Source organism: Hemiscyllium ocellatum, chromosome 39, assembly GCF_020745735.1.
Source record: "Hemiscyllium ocellatum isolate sHemOce1 chromosome 39, sHemOce1.pat.X.cur, whole genome shotgun sequence".
NCBI lineage: Eukaryota > Metazoa > Chordata > Chondrichthyes > Orectolobiformes > Hemiscylliidae > Hemiscyllium > Hemiscyllium ocellatum.
In genome coordinates this window covers 2,717,608-2,731,720 of record NC_083439.1, presented here as the reverse complement: position 1 = coordinate 2,731,720, position 14,113 = coordinate 2,717,608, and the positions used below count along the sequence as shown (strand labels likewise).

The 14,113-nt window shown below is 40.6% G+C and overlaps 2 protein-coding genes and 4 non-coding genes across 6 annotated transcripts in view; 5 read left to right on the top strand and 1 right to left on the bottom strand.

The window, feature by feature from the left end:
• Nucleotides 1-173: 173 nt before the first annotated feature.
• Nucleotides 174-8,143, top strand: rpl4 (ribosomal protein L4). The gene is made up of 10 exons (XM_060852950.1): nucleotides 174-273; nucleotides 1,859-2,030; nucleotides 3,356-3,462; nucleotides 3,723-3,861; nucleotides 4,987-5,111; nucleotides 5,286-5,415; nucleotides 5,950-6,106; nucleotides 6,850-6,933; nucleotides 7,369-7,489; nucleotides 8,040-8,143. The coding sequence occupies exons 1-10, from the start codon at nucleotides 271-273 to the stop codon at nucleotides 8,079-8,081; spliced, it is 1,080 nt and encodes a 359-aa protein (XP_060708933.1). The 5' UTR covers nucleotides 174-270; the 3' UTR covers nucleotides 8,082-8,143.
• LOC132834442 (small nucleolar RNA SNORD16) lies at nucleotides 3,566-3,665 on the top strand. The gene has a single exon (XR_009647191.1). It is a non-coding gene; the product is annotated as a small nucleolar RNA SNORD16 (small nucleolar RNA).
• Nucleotides 4,448-4,544, top strand: LOC132834443 (small nucleolar RNA SNORD16). Its single transcript, XR_009647192.1, has one exon. It is a non-coding gene; the product is annotated as a small nucleolar RNA SNORD16 (small nucleolar RNA).
• Nucleotides 6,368-6,439, top strand: LOC132834441 (small nucleolar RNA SNORD18). Its single transcript, XR_009647190.1, has one exon. It is a non-coding gene; the product is annotated as a small nucleolar RNA SNORD18 (small nucleolar RNA).
• LOC132834440 (small nucleolar RNA SNORD18) lies at nucleotides 7,002-7,072 on the top strand. The gene has a single exon (XR_009647189.1). It is a non-coding gene; the product is annotated as a small nucleolar RNA SNORD18 (small nucleolar RNA).
• A 1,609-nt stretch (nucleotides 8,144-9,752) lies between the features above and the next one.
• The window catches only part of map2k1 (mitogen-activated protein kinase kinase 1), a 66,922-nt gene continuing 62,561 nt past the window's right edge, over nucleotides 9,753-14,113 (bottom strand). The window contains exon 11 of the mRNA XM_060852949.1: nucleotides 9,753-14,000. Coding sequence (XP_060708932.1) covers nucleotides 13,887-14,000 — 114 coding nt within the window. The 3' untranslated portion in view covers nucleotides 9,753-13,886. The remainder of the gene's footprint in view (nucleotides 14,001-14,113) is intronic.

The window sequence follows — 14,113 nt, the reverse complement described above, 5'->3', positions numbered from 1 at the left end:
CGCCATAAAATAGTCCCGGCCTGGGGGGGGGGAAATCAAATAGTGCCCACAGATATCGGGCGTTTTTTCCTGGGGGGAGAGAGTCTTTTGTCCGGTTATGGGTTTCGCGGAACTGCGGGATCAGAGCGGGGATAGGTCGGTGGCTGCGGTCGGGGCCGCCGGCGGTATTTTGCCACCGGAATGTTTGCGGCGGGCGCTATTTAAGGGCGCGGCGGTGAAGAGTTTTTCCTTTTCCGGGCGCCGCCATCAGGAGCGCGAGCGGCTGCGGCGATGGTGAGAGAAAAACTAAACAGCGGCGGCGGCGGTTAGCGCCGCGATCAAACAAACCCATACCTCAGCCGGTCCGGGGCGCTGCGCTGCCTTCACAAATGCGACATTTTACTGTCGATAGCTTAATAAACGTGTTCTCGGCGAGGGGGCGAAGATAAATGGTGGGGCGGCCATTTTCTCCCGGGGTGGGGGGAGGGGAGGGGGAGACACGTTGTCTCCTGGAACCAGCACAACGCGGCCTTCACCGCCTGCTCCCGCCTACACGGCCTCTTCCCCAAAGCTCTACAGAAACAACCGGGTTCATCGGAGCCCTGCTTTCAGATTCACTTTTTTTATTTAAAAATGTAAAAGAGGAGACGGGCAATGGGGGTTGGATGACAGAAGAGCTGCACGTATGTTGGAAACGTGGGACAGATTCGCCGGAGAAGTTCGGGCTTTACGGTGAATGTTTCGAGTCTTGATGACTTCAGAGACTAGCATCAACGCGTTCACTTTTTTTTTTGAACGGGTGCTGCCAGATTTGCTGAGTTTAAGTTTTGAATTGGGTGGATATTTGGTGTTATCGACCATCGCTGTCATGATCGGCCGAAGGGCCTTGATCCGAGCTGTAAAAACTCACTAACACTTTCCAATTGATCGCTAAGGTGAGGCCTCGCTGAAACTACCTAATGTGTTTTTTTTCGGCTCAAAAAGTGTGGCGCTGATTAGGCAGCGTCCGAGTACCCGGAGAGTATAAAGGTCTTTAGTGTTTTTACCCGCTTTAGAAGCACTAAGTTACTAAATGTTGACTGGGTTTTTGTCTTATCATTGGTCATGGCACGTGTTAAAGCATTGAATCCTATGAGGTTTTTGTAACCTAATCCCTCGTAGGGAAGGACGATCTCTTCTGCATTTCATCTGATATTTGAGTTGGGGCGTTTGTTTTAAAAGAACATTAATAAGTATGGTGATTTTAAGTCCTGATGAAAGGCTTGTACCTGAAACGCCAATTCTCTTCTCCTCTGATGCTGCCTGACCTGCTGTACTTTTCTACCAGTACACTCTCCACTCTGATCTCCAGCATCTGCAGTCCTCACTTTCTCATGGTAATTTTCTTGACAGGAGTGAGTGTAGTTTATTAGATACTGGAATGTTTCAATTGAGCATTGTCGAGTCACTTGGGCCTATCCTGTGGAAAGCACCCATGGTCCTGTCTCAACATCAACACTGAAGTGCCAGGAATAAGTTTTTAGTGAATTAGAATCCCCTACAATGTGAAAGCAAACAATTCAGTCCATTGAGTCCATACTGACCCTCCCAGATTTCCCCCCTGCCCCCTAACCATGCATTTCCCATGGCTACTCCACCTAGCTTATACATCCCTGGACACTATGGACAGTTTAGCATTTCTGCTCTGCCCAATCTCTTTGGGAGGAAACCTGAGCCCCTGTATGAAATGCATGCAAAGATGGAGACTGCATTACTCCTCAGACACTTGCCCAAGAGTGGAATCAAACCAGGGTCCCCAGTGAGGCATCAACGCTAGCCACTGTGCCGCCAGACTCCTACGATGTATCTCAATGGCTAACTTTAAATATTACCTTTTCAGGCTTGTGCTCGACCATTAATAACAGTGTACAGTGACAAGGGAGAAGTATCTGGCAAAAATGTTGTTATGCCTGCTGTTTTCAAGGCTCCCATCCGGCCGGATATTGTGAACTTTGTTCACACAAATCTACGCAAAAACAGCAGACAGCCATATGCTGTAAGTGCAGATGCAGGTAAGATATTGGTTTTGTGAATTATGCCATGTATGACGTACTGTGATCTTTTGATTTAGTTCATGTGCATTCAAAATATTTTCCTCTTTAAAAGCTAAAATGAAGTTCGTCCTGACTGTTGATTGGCATTACTACTTTTGATGAATAGCTGGGTAAGACATTGGAATGGCTCTGTGGCTGTCACAATTAACCACTATCTCTACTCATCCAGAGCTTAATGTTATGCTGCAGTCTGAAATTAAAAACAAAATGGAGGAATACTGCAGTTAGATAACCTTTGAGGGTAGGAATTAATGAGAGTTCTGAATAAAAGGGTCTCTGAAAAGTAATACTCCACAGATACTACCTGCTCTGCATGTTTTTAGCAAATTGTAATTTATGGTTTCAACCAGATTGAAATTGGGGCATGCATTCTTACTGTGTAAACGGGGTTGAAAGTAAAATAGTGCTATTGCATTTGGAAACTTCTTTTTTTAAAAAAGACAAGCTGGAAATACAGGAACAATGGTGAAAGGAACAATTTTAAAAAGATGATTTGATAGACGTTCAATACGCTCAAGGGAATAATTTGGGTAGATATAAAATAGAGGAACTTCGATTATCCAACATGCAGTTAACTGAATTTTGGATTATCTGAATTAGATTGCAAGGGCTCGATGCTTGGCTAACTGTTATCTGGCATTTAGTTAACGGAATGAAATACTCCCCATGTCCTTTGCATAATTGACGTTCCTCTGTACTTTAGCAGTTTAGGACCAGGGAACATTGAATAGCAATTGATGCTGTGTTGATTTATCAGTTAGAAATCTGAGGTTGATCAACTTTTGTAGCCAGAAATAGAGGGATGTTAGCCAGTGATAGGGTTATGTAGTTCAGCTACAAATATCTCATTATTAGAACAAGCTTGAAGGACAAAATGGTCTACTTCTCCTTTCATGAGGTATAGAAACAGAAGACAGGTGCCATGTTTGAGATTGAGTCAGGTAGGCTAAAGGTGGGTGATGTTAAAACTTACCTGGAGTGTGGTTTGAATATGAAATTGACCTCTTTCATCTGGGTGCATTTTAGAGATAAGCACAAGAAGTAATAGGATAAAACAGGCTGAGATGGTGAGGGGTAGCACATTAACAAGGCATGGGGAAGTGATAAGAGTACCTGTTTTCATGCTGCACAATCCTTATGTAGTATTCGTTTTGGATTTCAACTTGGTGAATACTGAAAGTCCAGTACTTTTGGAAATTTATTTGTGGCCTGTGTAGGTTACTCAATGGTTTTGTTCAGAAACTTGCTCCATTGTTTATATCTGACCAATATTTATTTTTCAGGTCATCAAACTAGTGCTGAATCGTGGGGTACTGGCAGGGCTGTGGCTCGTATTCCCCGTGTACGGGGTGGTGGCACTCATCGTTCTGGCCAGGGTGCTTTTGGAAATGTATCCTTTTTAATGTATAAAATTAAATATTTCAAAGTGTAATGCGTACTCTCATTTTCTGCTCTCCCCTTTTTAAGCAGATGCTCATCATGTATGGTCCTGTTGCTATGATGGTGTAATTTGCGTCTTACGCTGTGCACAGCGGCAGTTGCCTTCTGTCATTATGCTGGTACAGGGAAATGACGAGCAATGAAGTCTGAGCAACATGGATGTCCAGAATTTATTTTTGGAAAGGTTATGCACCTTAACCTACATTACAGATGTGCCGTGGTGGCCGGATGTTTGCTCCTACGAAGACTTGGCGCCGTTGGCACCGCCGGGTGAATGTGACCCAGAAGCGATATGCCATCTGTTCTTCTCTGGCTGCGTCAGCCCTCCCTGCTCTGGTCTTGTCAAAAGGTAAGATCGAATCACATTTAATAAAGGCAGTATATTTTATTCCGATGCTTTATTGTTAGAAAACTATGGCATTTTGGTTCTTGAACCCCAAGGAACTGGAGAGGCTTTTTTCCCCTCTCATCCCAATGACTTCCTTCATTGTTTCATGGTAAATGAAATAGAAGAGACTTCTGGAATTCGTGCAGTAAAGCAGCTAAATAATTATGCAATTCATATCCAGGCAACTTCTGAATAAAGTGAAAGTTCTCATCATGAGAACATATCAGTCTTGGAGATTTTCTTCAATGCTTTCTGTCAAAGCGAGTTGTTCTAGAATAAAAACACAGCTAGCAGGTTACTTGCACCTGCTTGAATTTGTCCTGATTTTGAAGTAGCTGCTGAGTGAGTAACACATGCATGTGAATTCAAGTGGTCCTAACAGCAGAAGGTATTTATGGGATTGGCAGAGATTACTAAATGTTGCTAATGGGACAGTTAAAGTGGGTCTTAAATCATCTGGGTTTTTTAGCCACTCTGATCCTTGATGTATTTTAAAATATGCAGTAGTGCTTTTTGTTTGACGGATTGGTGCTTTGAAGTACAAGTTTGCTATGATGTTGTAATTGTCTAATGCTGTGCACAATGGCAGTTGCCTTCTGTTATTACACTGGTGCAGACATATGATGGTCATTTGGATCTGAGCAGCTCCTGATTGTGTTAATGGAGATTTTCAAATTTGAGTGACTGGGAATTTAAACCTTACTCCACAAGGCCGCTTGAGACTAGCAAATCTTTGTCACCCCTTGCAACATGGAGTTTTAAAGGCAGCCAGTTTATGCTATTGTGGTGATGCTAGCTTTTGGCATTTTTTTTAATGTTCTTTTTAATTACATGTTTCTGGTTTTTTAAAAAAGTTCATGTCTGAAAATCTGTTATCTGATTCTAATCATCATCATTCGTTATTTTCTGTAGCTTGAGACATTGAATGGGATTACTGTTTATGATTGGGCCTAGGTCGGAAATGTTTTTTGCTTTGACCAGTTATGGTTTTATCTTGGTCTTCCTTTTTGGAGTCATCTCTGCAGTTGATGTGGGAATTATTTTTAAAGCAGAAACCAATCTGACCAGATGCATAACTTCCTGCAGGTCATTGCATTGAGGAAATCCCAGAGCTCCCACTTGTGGTTGAAGATAAGATTGAGAGCTACAAAAAGACAAAGGAGGCTGTTTTAATGCTAAAAAAGCTGAAAGCCTGGAATGATATCAAAAAGGCAAGCATCATTTTCGTCTTTATCACAGTGATATGCTGCAAGAGAGGAAGAGATTTTACTTTTGGTCTGTGTTTCTGATAACTGATGATTTTGAAGATCTGATCTTAGCTGATTTTTCAGAAAAGCATGTGATTGCTATTTGTAATTAGTCAAAGGAGACTTTTTCCTCTACAGGTTTACGCTTCCCGACGTATGCGTGCTGGCAAAGGTAAAATGAGGAACCGCCGTCGTATCCGGCGCAAGGGCCCGTGCATTATCTACAATGAGAACAATGGCGTTGTAAGAGCTTTCAGAAACATCCCAGGTAATTCTCTGGAGGGTTTGCAGTTTAGTGTCTGCTATGAGCAGGAGTGCACTTTGTTTTAGATTTTTGTTTACTGCAAATTTATTTATTTAATTCTCTTTAGTGTCGGAAGAGTACCATTCAGTAACAAATTGACTTATGTATTCAGCAGTTACTGTTTGTTCTGGATAGAATGATGGTATTCCACTACTTGGTCTGTGTTTTTGAAAACGTGATGTTAATTGAAGTTTAGACTTTAGTGGCAGTAGTGGAGTCTTGCGTGCAATGGCTGGGATCATTTTTGTAAGCCTTTTGATCTAAAGCTGTGTAAGAAACATTTTAAAAAAGACTTTCTTTTCTGTGGCTCTGTTCATTCTGGTAGAAAACTGGTTTATATACAGCCTCTCCATGTGGCATAGGTGAGTTTGTACTTGTGAAAAAAAATCTATTGCCATCACTATTATATTGGCTTATTGCAATGGTAAGAAAATACTTGAATTGAAGGTAGACTATTTTCATTGAAGAATCTAATGTGCTTTAAATTGTTTGCTGTAGGCATAACTCTTCTCAATGTCAACAAGTTAAATATCCTAAGACTTGCTCCTGGTGGCCATGTTGGGCGGTTCTGCATCTGGACAGAGAGTGCCTTTCGCAAGTTGGATGATCTATATGGAACTTGGCGCAAACCTTCCAAATTGAAGGTTGGATACAAGTAAGGCTCTGTGATATGATAATAGGTTGGTGCAGTGAAGCTCCTCTTAATTAGCTCTTACGAATTGCCTTTTCCACATCCTCCATTATCTATAGGAGCTGCTATTTTGCCAAAATGGCAAATGCACATGTATGGGTACCCACAGTCGTGCTGTCATGTCTGACAAGCAGTTCATGTAACTCAGGTGGTCAGTGGTAGCACTTCCGCTCTGCTGAAAACATTGGATTTTCTTTTATCCCCTTGAGTAATTGGAGACATTTGTGACAATGATGAGATTCCACTTCATGGTCCGTGTTTTTGACTGTGAATGATATTGGTGGAAGTTCTGATTGTGACAAAAGCAGGAAGTTAAAATTAATACAGAATGGTTATTTCAATGGTTCTCCACCGGATGTTTTGTTTAATACTACTTTTGAATTGTGAATTACTTTGGAATAACAGGGATACTTAATAAGACGCTAAATTTATAAAAACTAAATGCTAAAAGTCTAAAACAAAACAATGCTGGAGAACCATTGATCTGGTAGCATCTGTGTAAAGGGAAACCAGTAAGACTCTTAGGATTCTGAAGAATCTAATTAGATTCTAGATGTAACTGTTGGCATTAAGTGTGTAACATTTTTTTGCTTTCTGTTGACCAAAATAGTGGCTTCTATTCGCATGGTCTTCCCTGAACTAATTCTAATAGTTTAATTTTTTTCTTTGTTCTTACTGTAACTGTTTGTTTTAATAATCCAATTCAGCCTTCCTATTCACAAGATGACAAACACAGATCTGAGTCGTATCATGAAGAGTCCGGAAATCCAGAAGGCTCTTCGTCCTCCAAAGTAAGTCTGAATGTTTCAGTTGGGAATTATACAAGTTTTGGTGCTAGATTGTTAACGCTTCAGTTTTAGACAATGATGAGATTCCACTTCTAGGTCCGTGTTTTTGATACCTTATGATATTAGTGGAAGTTCTGATGTCTGAATTGTAACCTGGAGCAAAAAATGGGATCATTGGAGGGTGAAAAGAGAGCATTCAAAGGAAAGTTAGCCGAAATTTCAAACTAACCTGGCATGATCTACCTATGATTGCAATGATCTGATTATGCTGGGTTTTTTTTTTAAGAGTAGTTGACAATGTGCTGTTAAACTTTCCACTAAGATGACTCCTGTACTTAGTGTATCATTTTGTAAGGACTGTGCTGCTTTTCCTGTATCTCTTGTTTTACTGTCAATTATGTTTGCATTGGAAGCTGAGATTTTTCATGCTTTCCACAGCAAAAAGATTGAGCGCAGAGTTCTTAAGAAGAACCCTCTGAAGAACTTGAGGATCATGATGAAACTGAATCCATATGCCAAGACTGCACGGCGTCGTGCAATTCTCCTGCAGGAACGGAATGTAAGTATGGCCATATACACACAGCTGCTCCGTTATGGAGCTGCTTTCTGGGTTGGATGTTCAAAAATTGCAGGAAACCTAGCCATTTTGAGCTTTGGCCTGTTTGAACTCTTTAGAGGGCATTAATAAATTGGCATTGGTTGCACTGTGAAAATGTTGGGATTTATTAGTTTCCATTGTAGTTGTGTAGCCAGTATTATGTCATTTTTAACACTTTAGAAAATCTTGCCAGAAAGTATGGGATAAAAGCTGGTTGCAAAATCTTTTTGTTCTGAAGTTAGGGTGCTATAGTCATCTGGAAAAATGATGAGGTACAAAAGGTGCCCCCTGCCCCTGCCAAAAAAAAAAGTCTGGTACACATTTGTTTTTTAAGAATTTTTTTTATAAAGCTATATTTTAATGTTTGCTTTAATCTGACTACAGTGGACATCACACTAATTAATTATTGTAGCTCTGCATCTACATTTTTATGTAAGTGCTGCAGTTTTTGAAAATGAGTTGGTGGGGGTGAATTGTTGATCTAATTTTGATTTTTTTTCCTTCCTTTCAGCGCAAAGCCAATCTGGAAAAGAAGCAAAAGGCAGCAGCATAAACCTAAAGCTACTGTATTAATAACACATGGGTTCAGTTTAAATAAAATCTATTTAAAATAAATGTTTATGCAGCCTTTCCTGTTGAAGAGCTAGGTCATTTTCATTAAGTTGTACATAAGATGCATTTTGGGCAAATCACATTGAACTGGATTACTGATTTTTTTTTTATATACTATTCATTTTTATATAGTTCACTGGTTAAATCACATCAGAAATGTTGCTAAATCTTTCAAGAGATAAGGAAATAACTTGAGCTGGTTATTGGTCACTTATTTTTAGTGGTTCTGTTATAAAAAGCATCTTGTCACTTGGCAGATATAATCATAGAATGATACTGCATGAGTTGGCTGTTCTTGCATGGTAAAAACAATGACTGCTGGTGCTGGAAGAGCACAGCAGTTCAGGCAGCATCCGAGGAGCAGGAAAATTGACGTTTCGGGCAAAAGCCCTTCATCAGGAATAGAGGCAGAGTGCCTGCAGGATGGGGAGAAAGTAGCATAGAGTACAGTAGATGGGTGGGGATGGAGGTGATGGGTCAGAGGGGAGGGTGGAGTGGATACGTGGAAAGGAAGATAGGCAGGTAGGACAAGTCATGGGGACACTGCTGAGCTGGAAGGTTGGAGGTGGGGGAAGGAGAAATGAGAAAACTGGTGAAGTCCACAGATGCCCTGGGGTTGAAGTGTTCCGAGGTGGAAGATGAGGCGTTCTTCCTCCAGGCGTCGGATGGTTAGGGAGCGGCGGTGAAGGAGGCCCAGGACCTCCATGTCCTTGGCTGAGTGGGAGGGGGAGTCGAAATGTTGGGCCACGGGCAGTGTGGTTGATTGGTGCGGGTGTCCCAGAGATGTTCCTTAAAGTGCTCTAAGAGGTGGTGTGCAGCCTCCCCAATTTAGAGGAGACCACATCGGGAGCAACAGATACAATAAATAATATTGGTGGATGTGCAGGTAAAAGTTTGGATGTGGAAGGTTCCTTTGTGGCCTTGGTTGGAGGTGAGGGAGGAGGTGTGGGCACAAGTTTTGCAATTCCTGCAGTGGCAGGAGAAGGTGCCAGGACAGGAGGGTGGTTTGTAAGGGGGGGGGTGGGGGGAAGAACCTGACCAGTTAAGTCACGGAGGGAACAGTCTTTGCGGAAGGAGGAAAGGGATGGGGAGGGAAATGTATCCCTGGTGGTGGAAGTGTTGTCGGATGATTTGATTGATGCGAAGGTTGGTAGGGGGAAGGTTTGTTGGTGGGTATGTAAAACTAATTTCCTTCCACCCTTTTTGGGCAGTGCATTCAATATCAATAAAATGTGCAGACTAGAATGATCAGGTGTAAGAATTGGGGGATGGTGTTCTTGAAACTTGTATACTGAGTTTGGATCTACTTTTATTAACCTATCCAGTATAGAATTTTGAAAAGTTATTTTGTCTTAAATTTCTGGTTATTAAAAGGAATAGAATGTCCACTCTTAAATCAGTTGTGCAATAGTGTGTGGTGTTGCCAAGTCTGCTGTTAGTGTTCCTCATCACTACGTTCTACCTTGTTGGAAATGATTCTGGAGCCTGTCAATGTGTTTGTCCTGTTTTGTTTAAAGATCTATAAAGATGTCTCTTCTATTTGTAATGACTAAAAATGCCATGTTCTTCTAATTGATTTTGTAAAGTAGCAAAATATAGATAGACAGGGAAATTGTTTTAAGATCACATTAGATCATTTATTGCAACATCCGCTTAATAACTTTAGCAGGAACGCAGTTTGAAGAGGGTTCTGAATTACAGTTTCTCACATTATACACAATTCTAGCAGTCAACAATATTTTCTTACACCATTTGTACTTAAAGAAAGATTGTCTCTCTGTCTGTCTGTCTCATTTAGTGTACTGCATATCTCTTGTCCCTGACATTTCCAGTTTGGTTTCCAGAATTTCTACAAAACAAAAATCTTGTATAAATTGCCATCTGCCTGGGTATTGAATAGTAGGTGGAGGTACTATAGTAATACAATTTTCCAGCTTTTGACAGATTACTAAGGTAGTGTCCCTATCTCAGCTAGGACACCTGATTTCAAGTCTCTATCTGCAATATCTATGAACAGCTGATTGGAGTGGGTGGGTGAATTAACAGCTTGATTGAGCTGCACCAGAGGGAATAGAGTAGACAGTGGAGCTGTAAAGGGTCCATATTTTGAGGGCTGCAAAATAAAACTTAAAGCATAAGGAGTGCTGCTGTGAACAGTGAGTGGACTTCAGTGAATGTTAACCCTAAGGACACACTCTAGTGAGATCTATGTACACCCACCTTACTGATTTTTTTTTCCCTAAATATTGCTGCGTTACATGGCAACATTAATTGATATAACTATTTATTTGGATCATGATCTATTACACTGATTTTAAAAAGAGATCCTTCAATCAAAAAAGTTTGAAACCTACTGAAATGGGATGTCAAGTTGTAAAATGGACTGTGATTCCCTGCTTTTACCCACTCCCAGCATAGATCATAATTCTAGCTTGCGCTTTATTTCAGTGCTGCCTCTGACAATTTAGGAACTGGGCTGAAATAGTAGCTGGGGAGAAATGTTTCTAAATTCCACAATTGATTGATTTTTGGCACATTAGAGTAGCAAGGCTGGATTAATGATTATCTGGTTCTTGTGTAAATCCATTCTGCTACTGATAATAATGTTTGAATACTACTGACTTAAATTGGTTGACAAAAATGTCAAATGAAGTTGCAGACTCGAAGGGTGGCACTGGAAAAGCTCAGCAGGATGAAGGTCTTATGCCTGAAACATTGACTCTCCTGCTCCTTGCTTGCAGCCTGACCTGCTAAGCTTTTCTAGTGCTACTCTCCAGTAGCTTCACTTTCTCCTAATTGCACCCAAATGGTGAGCCAGGGCAACTTTCACATCCATGAGAATTTAAAGAATATTTGCATGTTTTTTTTAAATGGAGTGAGAAGTTCTGTTATGTTGGTAATTCCTGTTTAAGTGTGAATTTAATTTAACCCCAGTGCAGTTACTCTTCACTGGTACTGAAGAGATTGAATATCAGTCATTAAAATATGTTGTAGCTGATTTAGTGTGGGCAGCACAGTAGTTAGCACTGCTGCCTCACAGCGCCAAAGACCCGGGTTCATTTCTCACCTTGGGCAACTGCCTGTGGAGTTTGCACATTCTTCCCATGTCTGCATGGGTTTCCTCCCGGGTGCTCTAGTTTTCTCTCAGTCCAAAGATGTGCGGGTCAGGTGAATTGGCCATGCTAAATTGCCTGTAGTGTTAAGGGGTAAATGTAGGGGTATGGGTGGGTTGCGCTTCGGTGAGTCGGTGTGGACTTGTTGGGCTGAAGGGCCTGTTTCCACACAAGTAATCTAATCTAAACCTAGAACACAGGTTGCTCACTTGTAAATCACATTAGTCAGAGAAAATTGCATGTTGTGGTAGTGTTTCAATATTGAAGTTTTGACATTGCCAGATGAAGTAATAACTGGCTACTTTGCAAAAGATATACTACTGCCAATGATTTGATTTTTATTTCTAAGTACTATTTACCCCATGTATCCTGAGAAACTAAATGCATCCATGATTCTTGAAATTCATGTTAAAATGGAGTTGATGCTGAGAACAAATCAGCCAGTCCACTTGTCACAGCTTCCATTTTGTAATCCACTCTGGAATTCTGATATTATAATATACCACTAACAACCACGTGACCAAATGAGTTTCCACTAGGTTTGTAATCAAGGTTAAAGCAGCACTCTAGTTTTGGCACAATCCTGTTGGGCAGGGGGGAACAAACAAATGTGCAGCCTAATCAATATCGCCAGTGTGCAGTGAGATCAACAAGAAATGAGTTACTCCATACTTTAATTGACTGTAATTTGTAAGCACATCCATATGCAACCATTCACTTTCTCAAACACTCCAACAGTCTTTTGTCCTTTGATATTCCTCAGACTTTATAAAGCACTTTTGTTCATTTTATTGCTCTCCTGCCTTGACTTGTTCAACAATTTGTCTCAACATTGAGGTCTTTAAAACAATGTTGCCATTTGCACCTCCATCTTTTATTTCACTTGTCCTATGACCATCACACTTTTGCCTTGCACTGTATCAGTACTTATTAAAAATCATATCTGTCTATGATCCTATTAGACTTTCCCTATCATTTCTCACTCGTCTCTATTTAAATTCCTTTTAGTCTGACAAACCCTGAAATACTAACTTCTCTTTAGGCAGTATTTGGAAAGATATTTGTAGTTTCTGCATATGTTCTGTCATCTGGTCTTTGCCTATGTTAAAGAAGTGATAGTGTAGTAATGTGACTTGCAGAGGTAGCGTCCTGACCACTAGGACAGAGATCCATGCTTCAGTTCCACCTATCTCAGAATGGTGAGAGATTTTTAAACTTAGTTATTTTGAACCACCAGGTTATCGTGTAGCAGGTATATTTGGAAGCACAAGCTTCCAGAGCACTGCTCCTTCATTTTTTTACCTAATAAAGCAGCAGTACTCTGAAAGTTAGCACTTCAAATAAACCTGTTGGACTATAACCTGGTGTGAGACTCTTAAGCTTTGTCCAGCCTAGTCCAACAGTGGCACCTCCACATCAAAAATAAGGCTGATAGTTAAAACTTTATCAGCCTGTAGGCAGTGTAGTGATACCACCAGTAATCCAGAGGCTCAAGATAATGCTCTAGGGCACACGTTCAAATCCCACCATAGCTAGTGAAATATAGAATTGAAAAATTAATATTGGTAGTGGTGATCATGAAAGAACAAATTATAAAAACCTATTGAGAACCTAATGTCATTTTATGGGAGGAAATTTGCCATCCTTACCATATCTAGCGTAAAAGTGAGTCTAAGACCACAGCAGTGGTGGACTTTTAGCCTGATTTCTTCTGGATTGACAACAAATGCTGACCTTGCAGGAAACATCTACACCTGGATTCATGTGACCAGTCAGTGGAATCTATACTCCCACCTGTGAGCAGGGACTTTCAAATACAATAGGCAAGATTCTAAACTTTGTTTGATTCTGATTTAATGTGGGCTTAATTCTTTCAGAGCCTGCACCTTGCAATAATTGGACTTTGCATATGGTTTGAATCAGATAAGTTTGTGTTATGAAAATTAGTAAATACAATTTAATTCCTTACTGGTCTTAAAAGATAGTAAAGGATTAAAATTTTGTTGGATATTGCATTCAATATCTTCCTTAGTGGTCTACAAAGTCTTTGCCTTGCCATACTCACTCCAAACCTCAAGGAGTTCCTGCTGGCAATTAAGTTCCCCAATTGGACTGTTCAGGGCAAATCCTTGGTGGAATAAAGGGAAAGTATTGAGCAAATGAGTGGTCCTTCTTCTGTTTGTATGGAGGATGTAATAGAAATCAGGGAAAATGTAATTTTAATCTGTTCTGGTTTCTCACTTGCAGTGAGTTGTATACAAATAATTAGGTTTCCTGGCCATTTAAAAAGAGGGCAGCACATCTTTAACCCTGAGCAGAGTGGGATCTCTCCACAATCATTCACTGAATCGGGCAATACAGAATGGTTTTCTGTTGACTAAAGAATGAAATGCCCTATTCCCTTTTAGCTCCACTAAAAACTCTGGGTTCCTATTGACAAATTCTAATGATTTGAACAGCAGTTAAAATTGGCAATTTTTTTGTTTAAACAGACACCTTTCCTTTAAAAGTGAAAGTACATTTTTAAAATATCTTAAATTATTTACGGGACAGAGGGATATTGATGAGGTAATGTTAGCAGAAACATCCATCAATTTGCTGCACAAAGAGCAGACATTTAGCAGCTTGTGTGACTACACAGTAGGAGTATGCGTTGGTGTACTTGGCTGCTTCAGGCCAATAGTCGTGCACAGCCAACCTGCAAAATCCACCTCTTCCGCCTCTGATCGTTTGATGAAAGCATGAGCCTGCCACAAAAGACACTGATCATTAGAGTCATGCAGCACAGGAACAGACACTTTGGTTGATATGGACAGGTTGGGCCACTTAACTACTCCCATTTCCCTATGTTTAGTTGTTA

Coding starts and splice junctions, on each gene's coding strand:
- rpl4 (XM_060852950.1), top strand. Junction 3,862..4,986: donor TGCTCTGGTCTTGTCAAAAG/GTAAGATCGAAT, acceptor AACTTCCTGCAG/GTCATTGCATTGAGGAAATC. Junction 5,416..5,949: donor AGCTTTCAGAAACATCCCAG/GTAATTCTCTGG, acceptor TGTTTGCTGTAG/GCATAACTCTTCTCAATGTC.